The sequence below is a fragment of the Perkinsus marinus genome, assembly GCF_000006405.1.
Source record: "Perkinsus marinus ATCC 50983 genomic scaffold scf_1104296975560, whole genome shotgun sequence".
Taxonomy (NCBI): Eukaryota; Perkinsozoa; order Perkinsida; family Perkinsidae; genus Perkinsus; species Perkinsus marinus.
In genome coordinates this window covers 162,782-180,978 of record NW_003200738.1, presented here as the reverse complement: position 1 = coordinate 180,978, position 18,197 = coordinate 162,782, and the positions used below count along the sequence as shown (strand labels likewise).

Genomic DNA, 18,197 nt, shown 5'->3' with positions numbered 1-18,197 from the left:
ACACACGGAGTGAGTCGGTTCAGGTCAGGTACGGATTATTTTTCATTTCACCCAGCTGTATGCCCGAGTATAACAAATTTCTTCACTGGGGCAAATATGCCACGCCAAGATATGCCAAAGTGGGGCCACTATGCCACACCAAGATCTGCTTGAGTATGATATAAATTTCTTGTCTGGGGCTCATATACCACGCAAAAATATGCCCAAGTGGGGCCACTATGCCACACCAAGCTCTGCTTGAGCACGATGAATTTCTGGTGTGGGGCTCATATACCACGCCAAAATATGCCTAAGCGGGATAACTATGCCACGCCCGAATATGCCAGTGGGGCAAGTATGACACGCCAAGATATGCTCAAGTAAAATGAATTTCTTCACTGGGGCAAATATGCCATGCCAAGATATGCCTGAGTATAAACACACAATTTCTTCAGTGGGGCAGACATGCCAAACCAAGATCTGCTCGAGTACAATGAACTGGTGTGGGTCAAATATACCACGTCAAAATATGCCAAAGCGGGGTAACTATGCCACGTCAACATAGGCCAGAGTGGGGCAACTATTATGCGTTAAGATATGCTTAAGTACAATATATTTCATTTTTTCACTGGGGCAAATATGCCACGCCAAGATGTGTCCGAGTATGAAAAAATCTTCAGTGAGACACCTATGCCAGTGTTGTAGGAGTCGATGATGAGGGCTCCTGATTTTCCCTGACTGTCTATTCGTAGACAAGCAGTTGTGCGCCACGCATTGTGCGTCGCCTTGTTCCAGCCAGGAACATGAGCATGCGTGCATGGCCTTCGTTGTAGTCAAGTGAACTAGACTATTGGTCTTATCATTTCATTTCTCTAGTCTAGACTTATCCGTATTCAAGATAGTTCGAGTTTGATCCATCGGCTACCCTTGCGTTCCCTATATGGCCGGCAACGGATCCGATTCCTCCAATACAGGACAATATATATCGGAGAACAATAAATTTCGTAAGTGGGATAAATATGCCACGCCGAGATATACCTGAGTGGGGCAAATATGCCAAGCCGAGATATGCTCGAGTACAGTGAACTTCTTCAGTAGGGCTGATATGCCCGCCAAAACATGCCTGGGTGTACGAAATTATTCAGTGAAACAAATTTCCTCAGTGGGGTTACCCACTTATCTTGGCGTGCCATAGGTAGCCCACTGGGGTAACCATGCCACGCCACGATATGCTCGAGTACAATAAAATTATTCGATGGGGCAGATATACCACCCCGATACATCACTGAAAACAACAAATTTCGCCAGTGGGGCAGCTATGCCATCCCAAGAAATGCCGCAGTACACGCAATCTCCCGAGAGCGCGACCTATGGCATCCACCTTGGTCGGAAAAACAATCGGAACACAATCCGGCTTGGACGAATTGCGGAAGATAAATGCGCATAGTAAAGTCGACTCAGTTCGAGAGTAGACATGCCATTTCCGAGCTTAACTGCGACATGCTATCTTGTCAGCAGAGACTCTGACGAGTATTTCCTTGGTAATTTCCAGTGGAGAGTGGACACTGAACATAGACCTCTGACCCCGCACAGTACTCACAAGATGACGCTCCGACTGAGAGAAGATTGATCTTACTAACTGTGAAGCAGACATATGAAAGGTGTATTCCAATCTTGCTGTTGTTGATATTGTTGTGAGTCTCCGTGTGGGAGTGAACCGCATCCCATTGTCGAGTGAATCGAGCGGTGCTCTCTCCGGCGCACCGAAAGATGAGCAATACTCAGACTCAATACGAAACAGCGTGATAATTTCAGCATTTTCCTGCCTGTCTGATTCGGGATTTGTGGACATGCACCATCCAGCATTCTCCAGAGGGGAGCGGCACGCATGGCAAAATTGTCAAATTCAATACTATTGAGAGCACTGAATCAATTCGAGTGGTCGCGCATTAGCGTAACTCTAATATGCGATCAACCCCAAAACCCCTCGGCGCGTCTCTACGGGCCCTCAAATACTGGTGAGATGCAAAATCAAGCAGTTTACGTCGGAAATTGTCGTGGTTCGTCAAAACTCAATACATCGAGTCCCTCCGGTCATTCGTCGCGCGCGTTGAATACGAACGGCGCACCAATCACTTGCGCACGCGTGCAAAACGCTCATTGCACAGGCCTACATTCCAGAATGTAGGGCCACGGTATGTGCTGCACTAACATTGCCAGACTCTATACTCGTAGCATAATATATGGCCTTTAACTAGGAGAATCTTATCTGAGGATAGTCACATTAGGCGTACTGCTGAATCAGCGTTGCTGATCCAGCAACGTTGTGACTATTAACACGATCGTTAGAAAGTCATTACGTCGTCATGCGATTTCCTGCGGAGCGTCACTTCACTCGGGTTATATCTATCTGTGATATCATCATCTCAGGCCCCTTTGGAATGTGTAACCATGATTACTCCTCTTCTATACCTGCCTCTTGTAGTGGTAGCACTCGACGCATGCGTTTGGTAGCCTACATCACATTGGTCTCTATCCACTATCAACAGCTACTCTTTTACTCTTCTATCGTAACTCTAATCACTGGCTATCACTACTATGTCGCAGCTCTGCCCCTTTACGACATATCACTTGCTCTATCTGTGCTTTCGGGAATAACGCTACTTTGGTTATGTAATTGCTATTACAACAGCAAGCCCAATGTATTCTGCATCGATCATGCTGAGTTTGACGCTCCCCCCTCTTGGAAGGTCAGCCATGAAGACATCATCAACATTGCCAAGATACAAGGTTGCTACACGGAAGATTCACTCAACTTCATGCAGCGTCTTCTCGAAAGGTCTGGTACTTGCCCTGGTAAGAGTGCTGCTTACCCTCCAGTGGTTGTTGAGTCATTGAGGACTAACGCCCCCGCTGATGCCTCTGCTGTCAATACTAGAGAGGAAGCGAGGGAAGTGATCATAACTACGGTCAAAGATCTGCTTAAGAAGACTGGTGTGCATCCTAAATCTATTGACTATATCATCGTCAATTGCGCCATGTACAACCCGACACCGTCACATGCTGCTATGATAGTGAATGAAGTCGGTATGAGGAATGACGTCATCACCTATAACCTCAGTGGTATGGGGTGTAGTGCCGGTGTTATCACAATTGATCTAGCAACGCGTCTGTTGAGAGAGACCAGAGGTAGGGCACTGATTGTGTCAACTGAGATACTAACTCGTTGCTTCTATCGTGGTAATGATCGTGAACCACTGATGGGTAACACATTATTCAGATGTGGTGGTGCTGCTGCTTTGCTATCGTCATTGCCTAAAGACTTATCTCGTGGTAAATATAAGTTGTTACATACCGTAAGAACGCAAGTTCTCGGTAATGAGAGTTTTGAAACGATTATGGAGACTGATGACAGCACCAAGCCCAACAGCATTGTTACACTCAGGCTCCAGAAGAGTATTATCAAAGTTGCTGCTGTTGCTATTAAACAAAATTTTACTAAGCTTGCTTATGTGGTTCTGCCTCTGAGAGAACTGTTGAAGGTCGTATATTCGATGGTGATGATGAAGATGAGGAGGAAGTCGTCAAAAGAAGGTCGTGAGTTGTACGTACCTGATTTTAGAAAGGGCATTGATCATTGGTGTATTCATGCTGGTGGCCGTGGTGTATTGGATACCTTACAAGATTCTCTCCAGCTATCAGACTATGATATCCAAGCAAGCCGTAGTGTTCTTTATGAGAGAGGCAACACCAGTAGCAGTAGCATATGGTATGAGTTGGCATGGCTCGAACGTGACCAACGTATTAAGCGTGGAGATAGGGTATTACAGGTGGCTTTTGGTAGTGGTTTCAAATGTAACTCATCAGTATGGTTGGCTATGCATAATATTGATGCGTAACGACAATCAGTTTTTCTCACTATGAGTTGGCTCCACCGTAATCAATGGCCATCATCTCCTTTTCTAGTCATTATCGATGATTATAGTCAGTGTCGATGTTTGTTAGTGTTTTACTCGATATCAATTTGTGAGTCTCAGGCCCCTTTTCCCATGACTACTTCAACCACTACTGTGCAACTACAAGAAGACCTGTCAAGTGGTGACCAGAACGCCCACCCCAGTCCAAGCCGAACTACTCCTAGTGTTGGTGATACTAAGGAGGATGCGAGGGTTGTTATCAAACTATTTGGTACATGGGTTGATGTTACAGCTTGGTTGAATGACCATCCTGGTGGTTCTAAAGTGCTCAGAGCATTCAACAAGAAGGACGCGACTGATGCTGTTATGGCCATGCACACTGATGAAGCTATCAAGCGCATCATCAGGTTTTCAAATGGGGTCTCCTCGGCCCCCATCAACGCCTCTATTGGTGATGTCCAGACTATTGAGAAGTCTCTATCGAGAGAACAGTTGATGTATTACAAGCTACGCACTCATGCTAGGAACCAGGGTTGGTTTCAAAGCAATCTATTCTACGAAGGAGTGAAAGCAATGATAGCCTTCGGTTTGCTCATCATCGGGTTTGCTACTCTCTACTTCGACTATGGTATTTGGTCAACCGCACTGATAGGTTTCGCTTGGTTTCAGCTGGGGTGGTTGGGACATGACTGGTCTCATCATACAGCTCTACCAAAGTCTACTACTAACTGTGCGAACTACAATGACTATCTTGGCTGGCTTACTGGTTTGGCTAGAGGGAATACACTTCTGTGGTGGAAACTAAGGCATAATACTCATCACGTGCTGACCAATCAGTACGAGAATGATCCTGATATACTAACTCAACCACCGTTGCATTTTTTCGAGGACTTCGATGTTGGTAATGTGAACAGATATCAAGCTGTCTACTATCTACCAATGCTAACTCTACTGCATCTATTTTGGTTGTACGAGTCGGTATTGGTTTGCTTGAGACAAAGTAAGTCTATTAATAGATACAACCGTATGCATGCCCGGAGGGATACCGTAGCTTTGGTACTTCACATACTCATTGTTGGCATCATATCGTACACCAGTGGTAAGTATTTGCTCATCCTTCTGGCCTACATGCTTAGTGGCTTTCTAACTGCTGTTGTTGTATTTGCCAGCCACTACAACGAGCCTAGGGTAGCTTCTGGTGAATCCTTATCACTCGTTCGTCAGACATTGTTAACCACTATCAATATAGGCTCATTCAGTGATACTCATTGGGAGAAGAAGTTGTGGTTCTATCTAACTGGTGGTCTTAATATGCAAATCGAGCATCATCTCTTCCCAACAATGCCCCGCCATAATCTTCCGAAGACAACTTTTCTGGTCAAGTCACTAGCCCAGGAGCTAGGACTGCCATACAAGGAAACCAACATTGTCAGTTTAACCAAGGCGGCCGTTACTACTTTGCATCATAATGCTCTGCGTAACATCGAGAGATTGCTTGCTAGGTAGTTCTCATCATTGCAACCGCAACAAGAACATGGTCAACTCATAGTGGTGGTAGAGGATTGTCGTCATGGTCAGTAGCTTTCTGATAGAATCTTTTTCATCTTCTTCCTGTTGTGTTGAATGTCTTCTCTTACCCTCTACAGAGGCCCCTTTTCCCGAATGGTGCTCCCTCGTCAGGAAATCTGCATCGATGGTCGCATATACGATGTCACCGAGTTCATCAATCGTCATCCAGGTGGTAAGATTATCCTCTTCCAAGTTGGTGCTGATGCCACTGATGCTTTTCGTGAGTTTCATGCTGGCAGTGAGAAGGCAGAGAAGATCCTCAAAACCCTACCATCCCGTGATGATGACGGTACTTTCCTTCCTTCAACCCAACGCTCCATCATGGATGATTTCAAACGCCTAAGAGATGACCTCGTCAGCAGAGGTGTGTTCAAGCCGAGCGTCATGCATGTTGTATACCGCTGCTTGGAAGTCGTTGCTCTCTATCTCATTGGCTTCTATCTGGCTCTGTGCACCAGTAATGTGTACGTTGGTTGTGCTGTACTTGGTGTAGCTCAAGGTCGTGCTGGTTGGTTGATGCATGAAGGAGGTCATCACTCTCTGACTGGTAACTGGAAAGTTGACCAGTTCCTCCAAGAACTATTTTTCGGCATTGGTTGTGGTATGTCAGCTGCGTGGTGGCGCAATGCACACAACAAGCATCATGCTGCTCCTCAGCATTTAGGGAAAGATGTTGATCTCGAGACATTGCCCCTGGTGGCCTTCAATAAGGCCGTACTTCGAGGCCGTCTACCATCGGTCTGGATCAGATCCCAAGCTGTGTGCTTTGCCCCGATATCAACACTACTGGTATCGTTCTTTTGGCAATTCTACCTACACCCGAGGCATATCATCAGGACAGGTCGACGAATGGAGTCTTTCTGGCTACTCGTACGCTACTTAGTTATTGTGTATCTCGGGTTCAGCTATGGATTGGTATCGATATTGTTATGTTACATCGCAAGTGTGCATGTTGGTGGTATGTACATCTTCGTACACTTCGCTCTATCACATACACATTTGCCTGTCATTAACCAGAATGGTAGAGCTAACTGGTTGGAATACGCATCTAAACACACAGTTAATGTGTCAACTAACAATTATTTCGTCACATGGCTCATGAGTTATTTGAATTATCAAATAGAGCACCATCTCTTCCCGTCATGTCCTCAGTTTAGATTCCCTGGTTACGTCAGTATGAGGGTTCGAGAATTTTTCCATAAGCATGGATTGAAGTATAACGAGGTCGGTTATCTACATGCACTCAATCTCACATTTTCAAATCTGGCTGCTGTTGCCATAGTGGAATAGCTCAATAGTGTAGGAGAGCATAGTAGACGCTTATGATTGGTATGTAAGATCAATAATGTTTGGTTGAGAGTGATCAATGTTTTCTACCAGCGGAGCACTAATAATCTGCAGCATATACTATAACATATTGAAAACCCTGCAATTCTTATAGTCCTCATTCCTAGTGAGGACTACTTCGTCCTAGTAATTATCGCCCAACACCGGAGGAGGTTAGTTCGATGACAAGGTTGAGTATGTCTGCCGCAAATACCGTGTCTGCACTGAAACTATCGTCCCTATCGTTAGAACTCATTCCCCGCACTATGGTGCATAATATGCGCGTTTCAACACCCTCTCTTTCTCGCCGTCAACGACCCCCTCTTCCGCACACCGTCTTTAGCAGATTAAATCTACCCGTCAATTATCGTGATACCGCCCTTAAGTTACCCAACTAATACAACTCAATTACAATAAGTACACTGCGAATGCATCATTAACCATCAACAATATGCTCATTAAATAATAATCTATCATCTTCGGACATCTCCTGGGTGCTCTCCTCTTCACTACCGGGGCCTGTCTCAATCGATGACCCTTCTATGGGCAACTCTGATGACAACCAAGATGTTAAAACGTGAAGCTGTGAATCCAAGCACTCACTCGGATCGAGAGGCTCAGTTCCCCTGGACCGAACTGGGCTGTTCAACATTCCACCAGACCGGCTATCTCTCATCCATAGCAGAATGCCCACCCCTATAGAAGCTGTACCAATGAAAAAGAAGAACTTCTCTACGGCTACGTAGGAGCCAGTGGATGAACCTGTCACCGAGACCAATGGGGACAGGAACAGCGGAGCAGTATATAGGCGTGGACCTCCCATATTAATGCGTACCATCATATGAGAGTTTTGCTATGCAAGGCTTACACACGGATTCGAATATAAGTGTAGAAAAACCAATGAAATTTTTCCGATTTTGCTCAGAATTTTCATATTGTCAGCAACAGATGAAGTTGACCATGTGCATTATCTTCCATACAGGGTACAGATTCTACGGTTGCACTATACGATAACATTGGGGTGTGATACGACAACACTGAGCAATTGATAGGATGGACCCCCTGAGTCCGGGGCCCTGAGCAAAGTGCTTAGATCTAGAGCACAGTATTGAAGTTGAATTTACACTGAGGATTGCATCACTATCAAGTTGCCACCATACACCTCGATCAGCCTTTGTCCACTTACGTATATGAGCCACTATAACAGGCGTAATCGCCAAGCCGAAGTTTTGTGCAGCCGTTGTAACACCATAGGCCGCGCCTAACAGACAAACCGGAGTCACAGCCATCGATGCAGCGATGAGTCCCTGGTTCTATCCCCGGCAACATCATTTTAATGTCGAAAACTCAAGTTCTACGATGATTGCCAATCACACATAATGCAGCTTGTTAAGAGATCAAGCCAGAAATTCTCCACAGCAACCTACCAGTCTTCCTAGGAGGTACTGCAGCTGCTACCAACGGCCATACTGCAGAGGCGAACACCGTATAGGATAGCCCCAAAACGGTCATAGATATCACCTACACAACAACTAAACTTAGAACGAATAAAGCCTCGTACCGGGTGCAATATAGGCAGGATGATATGTGCCAATGTCGCCATAGTAAAACTAGCCAGGAGAAAATAGAGGCGGTAACCCAATTTGTCTATGCATATACCAGCAATGGGAGAGCCCAATGCTGACACCCCAAAAAGTATCTGATCGAATATTCTCCAACTAAATGATCATAATAATAACGAGCCATTGAAGGCAACTCTCGAGAGCGGTATGAGTTGCACCGCCATACGGTACGAAACAGTATCACTATGTTGTGATACTGTTCATACCCTAGCAGATACAACGTGGCAGAAAAGAAGGGCGATCAGTTCTTCACCGCATTCCCGAATAACAAAGGAATGCTCTCCACAGAACCGTTATGCAAATCACCTTGGTCAATCAAGAGAGTTCATCAATAATTCTTGAGAGGCGTGATGACAATAATAGTGAAAAAAGATCGACACCATTTTACTATCCACTGTTGAGGGTGACAATATGACAACTGTATAGGAAAAACTGTTAGTAATGGTATATCCTTACTCCCATGATCTGTCCAACTTTGACGTGGGCAGCCGCTTTATCCATCGTTGGATACCACACCTCGACGAAAAATGCCGCGGCGATGTTATTAAAAGGCAGTATAACCGCATAGGCCAGGACGCAGCTCAGACATACCAACCAGAAGTCTACCGATAGTGACAATGACGATTGGAGACTGAGAAAAAAGGAAGAACTTCAACACAGTGATGATAATATTTCGCCATAAGTAGCCGTTATAACTGCGCATTTCTCAATACAAAAACCGAACGATCGCGTTAAGAACTGACAGTACATTTTTTTCGAATAACAAAGTTAAGGTATGTGAGAGTTCCAAGCCACCATTAGCATTACTTCTCTATGAAGCCCTGACTGGGAACTTCCTCACTAGTGATATCATCATCGATGTGCTTCGTGAAATAACACAGCACCAACGTTAAAATAACCGTACCTGAAAAAAGTCCACCGATGGTGACACCATAACTACGAGAACAGCTTACTTGTCACCGCTATGAGCCCCGCTATGAACGCTCCCGTTACCTAGGAAACATAATGTAGAAATATATGTTTGGTTCCCTCAACTGAACTCGTAAGTTTCCTCACTACATTATGGAGTGTGCAAAGACCACCGATAACTCCTCAAATTTTGAGGAGTTATAATTATGAAAAGTAATGTAAAATTATGGAAATTTTGCTCAAAATTTTCATAATTTCCCATGTAGTTAACCACGTGCATATATTATCAAACCATGGACAGCGATAAGTTCATCTCAAACACTTACTCCATATCGTGCCTCTACCCCAGGTGACAGCAAATCGTTGAGAACCGAGCCAAATCGGGCAACTGAGAGATTGAGTCCTAATGCAAAGGCGATCTCCTGCCCTCGGAACCAGCCTGCTAGAAGAGTTGTCTGTGCCACCTGAAGATAAAGGTATAAGAGGAAGGTCACCGAGAGTTCCCCTTACATTCATGCTCTCCCCGCCTAGTCCGTAGATTACCCTTCCTAGCAGCATAGTCCTCATAGAAAAATAATACGACCCGACACATTGTAGCGCTTGCCCGAGCAATAACAGTACCGCCAGTAGGAGGAGCATGGACCTGAGCAGAGCTTCTTGACATGCTAAAAGGCCTACAGGGATAAACTGCATTTTTAATGGGAGCCTTCGGAATCTTACTACTACATGAGACATTGAAAAAGTTTAGGTTTTTGCATGGACTTTGAAGAACTATTCCACACAGCTACTTTAATATTCATTGATCACCTCTGAAATGTTGTACAAGTTTCACAAAATTCACTCAAGTGCCGAAGCACATCATCACATCATAACAGCATATCAAACGCTCGTTACCTCATACCAATCCACTCTATAGAGACTCCCAGTATTAATGGCGTTACCATATTGGGCAGGGCATAGACGGTATATAAGAGATTGAAGTAGTAGGTATATTCCTCGACAGTCATACCGCTCCCTCCACCTAAAGTAGCTGATGCGGTCACTTCTGACAACAACCTACCGGTGAATCGAGCCTGCAGTTGATCGTTTATCGCGGAGGGAATATCATAGGCGTAGTACTGGCCAGAGAGCGCTAGACAGGCCACGATGAGAACAGCCCATCTTAGTTTTTCAGGAGGGTCGGGAGTAGACATAATAAAATCATAGCTACGGAACAGGAATTCAGCCGAGTTTGAGAAATTACTTTCCCCAGGATTTGATAACAACAGGAAAAATGTTTATAATGTGATGATGTTGAACTGATTGAAGAATGTGTTCCTAGCCGTGTAGGAAATTAATAATGAGTTTCACTCGGGAACATCAGAGGTTTCTGGAAGAATCATTGATATAAAAGCGATCTGGACACAGCAACGAGCAGTGGTTGACTTTTCACCCGAAACCCTCAACACAGTCCCTTCGTAAAAATCATACAGGCAAAATTTCACGAAAAAATGCAATTTCTCGGGTAAAAAAGCCGCGAGAAAAACCGTCAGTGATGATTGACGATCCGATTACACCAAAAATGCTGATATTTTTACGGAAAACTTTTTCCGTAAAAGCTCAGGCCAGCCCAGGCGTCTCGCACTGATTCATCCCTTCCCATAATAACACAATTCCTCTACTATGGACCAATACGAGTCTTAGCTGTAAAGGGCTACCACCAGAAGCAGAGCCAACAGTAACAGTAAGAAAATGGTCAACCATAGGAGAGATGTAGACTAAACGCATGAAGTGAGGCTAGGGACGGCTCAACAGCTACTCAATGTGAGAGGGAGTCTTGTTGAATCTTGCTGAGGCAATAATCGATAAAATCAAAATAATGCTGTTCACCCATTTTACGCGAAGGGACGTAAAACTAGGTGTAAAACGCGATATTCGCGCTATGCAGCAGTCGTGAGATATGTTTTTCATCAGTGTTTTTCATATCACTAGGGGAAACTCCAACACATTCACAAGTAGAAAGGAACAACAACTGCACAAAACGTCATAAACCACACCAAGTTCGGTTCCGTCAAATTGGTATTACGGTCGAACCCTCTAGAATTTCCCCCACATCCATGTCGTCGTTGGCTCACTCTGCGCCGATAATTTAGCGCGCGCCCGACCGAAAAAATCTCAGAAATACGGCTCAGTTACAAAATAGCAAAGGAGCAAATAGCAAAAAAGTGCCAGTTAGCTGGAATGTATATTCCCTGCGGCTTTTGCTGTTGTGCTAGTGTGTAAAAACGCTATGGCTGATATACAGAAGAGTAAAGTAGTAAAATTCACTTTACAAATACGCAAATTTGCCGTTTTGTATAACAGAAACTGCTCGAATGAATATCGTTTGCTTGTTTATATTTCAGAAAGTTGCTACAATGTATAAAAGTTGCCGCTATGTGAAGTTCTACTATGTAACAAAATTTAGCAGTTTTGCTCAAAAAAGTGGCAAACCAATAAATTGCTCCTTCTACTATTGACCAAATTGCTACTTTTCAGAGGAGCAATTTACCGCTTAACGAATGGGCAACCCCGCAATGGAGCAAATTTTCGCTGTTCTACAATCGGAAGAAGGAATTGAAATTTCGCACGCGAGAGTCGAACTTTGGTGGGTTGTTGGTGATTGTGTTGAGCATTGCATTATAGTTTCGAAGTCTCTGAGTGGTGACTATTTTGCAAAGTTCTTTGGTTCTGTCGATATAGATAAGTATAGTTGCAGCACTGGGAGAATGATGGATGGACTATTGTAAGTGGTAGTAGGTCGTTACTAAAGACTTACATTCGTTAAGGGTTCGTTGGATTTTCATATTTTCCCCATCATTGCAGTTCGCACATGGTCACAGAAGGACGAGGGAGAGGATTTGTGTTTACGTGGTAGCTCGTATTGGGCGGAATCACTCGTACTGAGTGATCCGAGATCACTTATTTGGATCAACATGGATCACTCATCTGCAGTGCAGTGCTGTATTGCAGGCACCCCAGTGGTGCCCATGCGAGATGTCGTGGCTTTCATACACGCATCCTGATTCCTACGTGGCCTATTGCATGCGAACCAATATGCTCTTCTGTAGTCTGAGCAAATACTGGTCATTGCAGAAAGATGCCCCTCGCGAAAATCGAAATTGTCGGGGAAAGAGGCAGGCTGGCTTAGCAGTGCTAAGTTAGCACTCTGCATCTACCCGGCGCTGAACAAGTTCTCCCGAGATACCAGATGTGAGGAGATAGTGCGAAAGTACTCGCCTAACAACAATGCTATTTTATTGGTGGAGGAGTATGAGAGCCACGCGGCAAAAGAATTGCAGCAGAAGCGGTCGAAAGAGGACGAGCGTGAGGAATCGAAGTAGTTTCTCCCATCACTGGAGACTAGCGACCATGTACGCACTCGCAGTAAGGTAGGCACCTCAGTGGTGCTCAGCTGTTGTAGCTGCTACAAGTAGCTGTCTCGGTGATTGGTAGAGAAAAATTGGACGTTTCTCAATATGCTTTTCTTGTAGCCCTTAATAGTATCTCTATGAAGGCCCTCTAGTGGTGCCCGGGAGCGAATATTGTGTGCGGGGGGCTGTAGAGTTCATAATCAGTAATTTAGTCCGTGTTGCGTTTCCCCTGTACAATCCTTCGACACCTCTGCAAAGTCTATAACAATAGCTCCACGAAGACGCTCCGATGAGTGCCACTGCCCATGAGCAAATGTTTATCGTGCAGAATGTCAAAGTTGCCCGTAATACTTACGTAATGCCTACTTGAGGGTTTAACTTGTGGGTATTGTTGAGTCGTCAATACGTACAATCGTACCAAACCATGAGACACAACTGATACGATGCACAAAGAGATAGGATACTCGAAGATGGGGACTCAATTTAACTGTTATCTCATCTGATTCAATCGCGACGTGCAAGAGCAATCATGTGTTTTGTATTCAGCATTGATCATAACTCGCGCTGTCTTCGGAGTGAATGATATATCTCACTAGAGTGCTATCACGCTTTGACCCGATACTAAGTGACTCACTTGGAGTGAGACACAAAGTGTGACACCTTTGATAGATAAGATACTTAGTGAGTGCACAGGGCATGAACATGTTCTGGAGCATAAGATATAAGGCGTAATACCGTAATCGAACGAGAGCGCTATCCCATAACTATGTTTGCTCGATTGTATATTGCTCGTACGAATAATGCAAAATGACAAGTTTGCTAATAACGCTAACAGAGACGCAGTTTGAGCGAATGAGCAAAACGCTAGTATATATTCCCGCAGGGCGTAAGTTACAAGAGAGCAAATAGCCGAAACATAAAAGTAGCGCAGCGTTGTCACATACCGGCAACTGCCAAGTTGTATATTTCATGCAGGAACATAGCATAAGGGCAAACCTTGAAAAATGCCAGACTATAGAATTACAACGCAAAACATATCAAACAGCAAATGAGCACAACTTGCCAGAATAACGAAAACGTGCGGGCGAAGCACACTTGGGCAAAAGTGCCAGCGTGTAAAACATTCCGGGAAAATATACAATGCAGCAAAAAAAGAGCAAAAAAGAGCGACTTGCTGGAAAACACTTTTGGATTTGCTACTTTCAACATTGGGTTGCTAAAACCTATACCAGAAATTGCTAGGTTGTAAATGTGGTTGCTACTTTGTAACTGAGAAAGCAGCACATACAAAAGAGCAAAAAAGTGAGACTGTCAGAAATTATAGCATTCGGCAAATCCGCAATATTAGCAAAAAGTTGCGATTGCCGGATTGTATTACACCGCAGAAATACTCAAGCCTACCTTGCATCTGTCGTATTAATGGGCGATACGCTTCTGACGTATTACGCTCCGGCAGTGAGAATTATGTGCATTTTTTACTTATATTTCTTATAGAATATAAGAACACTGACGTACTAAACTATACAAACCATGTGTTGTTCTATTTTCACTTCAAGCAGTCAGACTGACAGATCCCGCGGGAAAACAGACAATAGAATGGTAGGCGGTGTTTGTACACTACACAGTGAAGGGTACTTTCAGAACCCGAAAAGTATGCTTAGGCGTCTTCGACCCGCTGGTGTCCAGGGTTCGCAACGCAACAGGCTGGGAACTCTACACATTTTCAATCTCAAATTCAGCGAATGAAAGAACAAATTGAATAGTGAAAGTTGATTTCCATAGAGTGGCAGGGGTTTTCAGCGGCTGAAAACTCATGTACTTCATGGGAATCAAATGTGATTGAAAAAGTGTATAAAACAATCAATATCGACGATCGAGGAATTATGTATTCTCCGATATGTAAATCTTATAAATTTTTCACTCATGGAGTTTCTCGAGAGAGGTATAACCAGGTAAAAGATATCATGATTGAACCTAATACCCGGGTGAACGACCGTATTTCCCAACCGTGAATCATCAATCACATGGACCACAAGCCCACTAAAGTCCCGAATACGTTGAACTGATATACGCCTACTGTATTCACATAACTATAGAACTTCATCAACACAACTGCTGCATATGTGAAAACTTGAAAGTGTCTTATCATCAATCTATGAAAGGCAGGAACGATAACATAGTCGCATTTCTAGCGACTACGAACAATGACGTTTAATATTTTGGGAAGATCACGATCTTTACATAGTACTTGCGCATGAGCGACAATGAGATCGGTCTATCGTACGTAACAGACAACAACAATTGCTTCGAATCGGTAACATCACCGATTGAAGGGTATTAACAGGAGATAAATGATGAAGATTTACAGTATAGGTAGCCATCAAACATTAATAACAGAAGAGCTTATACAGCCGAATAGCATTAGCTTGTTATTGGATAGCAGTAGGTAGATATTTCTTTATAATACTTAGGCGAATTCATCACCAAACGCCTTGATGAACGAACTTGTTTAACTACTTACCAGAAACCAAGCAACCACCAATAGCCCCAGCACACCGTGTTCATAACAATAAGATTCACAACCATCACGATGACACCCTGGAACCACCAAAGCCTCAACGGGACGTATCCCAAGTTGAAGAAAGGTGGATTGGTAGAGCTGGTATAGTGAGTTAAATGCCCAGATAGAGTTGTATACGCAAGCGCTCTGCAACCAAGCTCCATCGGAACACCAGCGGCCTGCATGATCTGCAGGAACACTGGGAACATGGCAGAGACATGTGCAGTAATACTTGCAAACAGATACTGGGACACGTAGAAGATAGCCGTGCAAATCCATACACTACCGTAAGCCGCCACACTTGACAAGTCGATCTTTTCGGCGAACCACTCGAAGAAGCCAGTTTCCTTCAACTCAGTGGCCAACATCAGCAACACACCGAACCAAAGGAACAAATCCCAAGCTCCACTGTTATTCACAATATCCCTCTTCACATCAAGAATGCCAGTCATCAGCAAGACACTCAGACCGAGCATAGCCACACCAGTAGTCGTATAAGGTACAAAGTCAACCGAGGAAGAGACGATCCAGAGGATAATGATCAATGCAAACACACCAAGCATGACACACTCGAAAACACTGACGCCTCCCATCTCTGCCAACTTATCATTAGCCAACGTTTTAGCCTGAGGGGTCTTCTTGATTTGAGGAGGGAAGAGGAAGAACAGGATAATAGGTGCATAGATCAACGGCAAGAGACCAACAGGTGCCATGCTATACGCCCACTGCCCCCAATTAATCTTCACACCGACAGCTTCCATGAAGTTAGCCATCATAGCATTCCAAGCACCACCAGTCAACCAGCATACAGATGAGGTTGTATTTGCAACAATCTCAACCATTATCATGTACGTGCCGATGGACTTCTCAGTACCTAGAGCCGGGTCGGATTGGAAGCCTTCCTTCAGCAAAGGCTCCAAAATTGGTAGCAAAATACCCGCACCTCTAGCAGTGGACGAGGGAATTGCCGTGGCCAATATGAACTCGCAGATACAGAAAGCATAAGCAAGTCCAAGAGTGGTAGAGCCGATATACTTTAAAATAATAAAACATAACCGCTTGCCTAAGCCGGTAGTAACGAAACCGCTTGCAATGAAGCATGCAAAGACAATTAGCCATACGGTATCGTTACCAAAACCGGATAGAATCTGCGCAGTCGTCAGAATATTAGTTAATGTACAGAAACCCAATGACACCAAGCAAATACCAGACATGGGAATAGGCTCCGTAACAGCGCCAATAATAGTGACCAAGAAGGTGACGAACACTTGCCATGTATGTGGACTCAGGTCATTTGGATGAACCCACCACAGAGCCAAGACGATGATAATCAACAAGAGTAATATAGGGATGTTGATACCAGGCCAACTCTTCCTTTGCCAGTCGAGGAACTTCCTGATAACGCTTCCTCCTGGGACCTTGTCCCACTTCGAGGGCGCTACCTTCTCTTCGACTACAACCGAATCACTTTCAGTTATAGGAAGCCCTGGTTGACCAACAGCCTGCGCAGTCTTGACGGACATCTTTACAATGAGCTTTCGGCAATTAAAATCTGAGTGGAAGAAAATGCAAAAGCACCAATGACCGATCCCCACACAGCTCCATAAACAATAAAAGATACTCAAACAAACACACTGATAGTCGTACGATTAATACCACCAGTGAAGACTCTCACTATATACACAAGTTGTGGTACGTTATAAGAATTACGATGATTGAATGCTGGATCTAGCGGACGGTATCTTGGCGCTAGCATAGCGTCAACACAAATATTTTACAAGATTCTGTCCCCCACTGCAGGGCTCATCCCGCCTTAGCTATCTTAACAGCCTACACCACAGTATCCGTTAGTTCCCTCAAAACTATCGATACTTATCCTCTTCTTTTCGTTGTACTAAGCCCTCTTTCAACGGTCTTCCAGTAGATTCCTCAGAGCGCATACATTTCTTCGTGGTTCCTCATGCTTGTGATACCAACTATTTGACGACTTATAAATGCAGAGATATTGGTATCAATTTTTTGCACGAGAATCAGTTTAAGGTAGTACACAAGAGTTTCTTGCGTAAGCAGCACAAATCTGACAGCAACACAATCTACCTCGACGACAGTTTGTGTTAGGAATTAGCACACGTTGTTGAACTGTGAAGATCATAGTTGATGGCTAGAGTTACGAGTGGTCACAACCGTGCTGTTGATGACTCTAGCACTGACAACAACCGAGCACATCAATCAGAGCAAAGCTCCAAATTGTTCACATTCCAAACCTCTGCTACATAGGGACTCTAGACTCTTCCAGACTCGCCACGAGGGCCAAACCGATACCCTAGTCAATTTCACCTAAACAATGAGACCACACAAAAGCGAGCAGAATCGACCACCATCGACACAGCCCTACCTTCTTACTACTGTGTTCAGTACAATTTCGTAGAAAGGACGACGTCAACCTCCCAGTGTAATCTCATTCAAACCACACAAGCCGAGATAACGAACATTGCGATACTCCTAACCGGAATACAACCTCACTGATCTACTATTACAAACCAATTCCTAGACCAATAACCGACCCGTCGATGCACTGATGAACTCAAAACCACAAAGTGTGAGATCAATTCCTAGAGGAAGATTCATTGTTTTAAACAAACTATCAATGAGCCTCAGGTTGCCAGCCACTCGACTGGCTTTATAGTAGAATACGCTGGGACACTTCACACCTATCCCAGGGGCAACTAGAGCGCCCAATTGTATGCCCGGTTGTACCGTGTACTTCGGGAAAAGAAAAGTAACAACCTGCTTTCTACCCGAAAGCAGTAGAGACGTTATAGTAGGAATATAATCACAATACCTATGTTATAGTCAGTGACGCGGTAGCAGCAAAGTAACACTACAACTACAGGATCGTCATAACCACAAAGCGAACAACAAG

General features: G+C 44.3%; 5 protein-coding genes across 5 annotated transcripts; 3 read left to right on the top strand and 2 right to left on the bottom strand.

Annotated features, from left to right (window-relative positions):
• Positions 1-2,480: 2,480 nt before the first annotated feature.
• Pmar_PMAR016105 (conserved hypothetical protein) lies at positions 2,481-3,878 on the top strand (the record flags this gene model as incomplete). Its single annotated transcript, XM_002765265.1, has 1 exon — positions 2,481-3,878. One exon carries the CDS (start codon positions 2,481-2,483, stop codon positions 3,876-3,878), a length of 1,398 nt encoding a protein of 465 aa, XP_002765311.1.
• A 150-nt stretch (positions 3,879-4,028) lies between these two features.
• Positions 4,029-5,402, top strand: Pmar_PMAR016104 (Delta-5/delta-6 fatty acid desaturase, putative; the record flags this gene model as incomplete). Its single annotated transcript, XM_002765264.1, has 1 exon — positions 4,029-5,402. The coding sequence occupies one exon, from the start codon at positions 4,029-4,031 to the stop codon at positions 5,400-5,402; it is 1,374 nt and encodes a 457-aa protein (XP_002765310.1).
• Positions 5,403-5,558: 156 nt separating this feature from the next.
• Positions 5,559-6,755, top strand: Pmar_PMAR016103 (Delta-5/delta-6 fatty acid desaturase, putative; the record flags this gene model as incomplete). The annotated part of the gene is made up of 1 exon (XM_002765263.1): positions 5,559-6,755. One exon carries the CDS (start codon positions 5,559-5,561, stop codon positions 6,753-6,755), a length of 1,197 nt encoding a protein of 398 aa, XP_002765309.1.
• A 472-nt stretch (positions 6,756-7,227) lies between these two features.
• Pmar_PMAR016102 (transport protein, putative) lies at positions 7,228-10,515 on the bottom strand (the record flags this gene model as incomplete). Its single annotated transcript, XM_002765262.1, has 12 exons — positions 7,228-7,343; positions 7,395-7,553; positions 7,978-8,052; positions 8,219-8,312; positions 8,353-8,490; positions 8,888-9,062; positions 9,221-9,317; positions 9,367-9,406; positions 9,649-9,786; positions 9,833-9,965; positions 10,217-10,343; positions 10,383-10,515. 12 exons carry the CDS (start codon positions 10,513-10,515, stop codon positions 7,228-7,230), a joined length of 1,425 nt encoding a protein of 474 aa, XP_002765308.1.
• A 4,337-nt stretch (positions 10,516-14,852) lies between these two features.
• Pmar_PMAR016101 (conserved hypothetical protein) lies at positions 14,853-16,828 on the bottom strand. The gene has a single exon (XM_002765261.1). The coding sequence runs from the start codon at positions 16,795-16,797 to the stop codon at positions 15,232-15,234; it is 1,566 nt and encodes a 521-aa protein (XP_002765307.1). The 5' UTR covers positions 16,798-16,828; the 3' UTR covers positions 14,853-15,231.
• Positions 16,829-18,197: the final 1,369 nt, after the last annotated feature.

Excerpts from the sequence above, each read along its gene's own strand:
- Pmar_PMAR016101 (XM_002765261.1), bottom strand. The coding sequence starts at position 16,797 with ATGTCCGTCAAGACTGCGCAGGCTGTTGGTCAACCAGGGCTTCCTATA.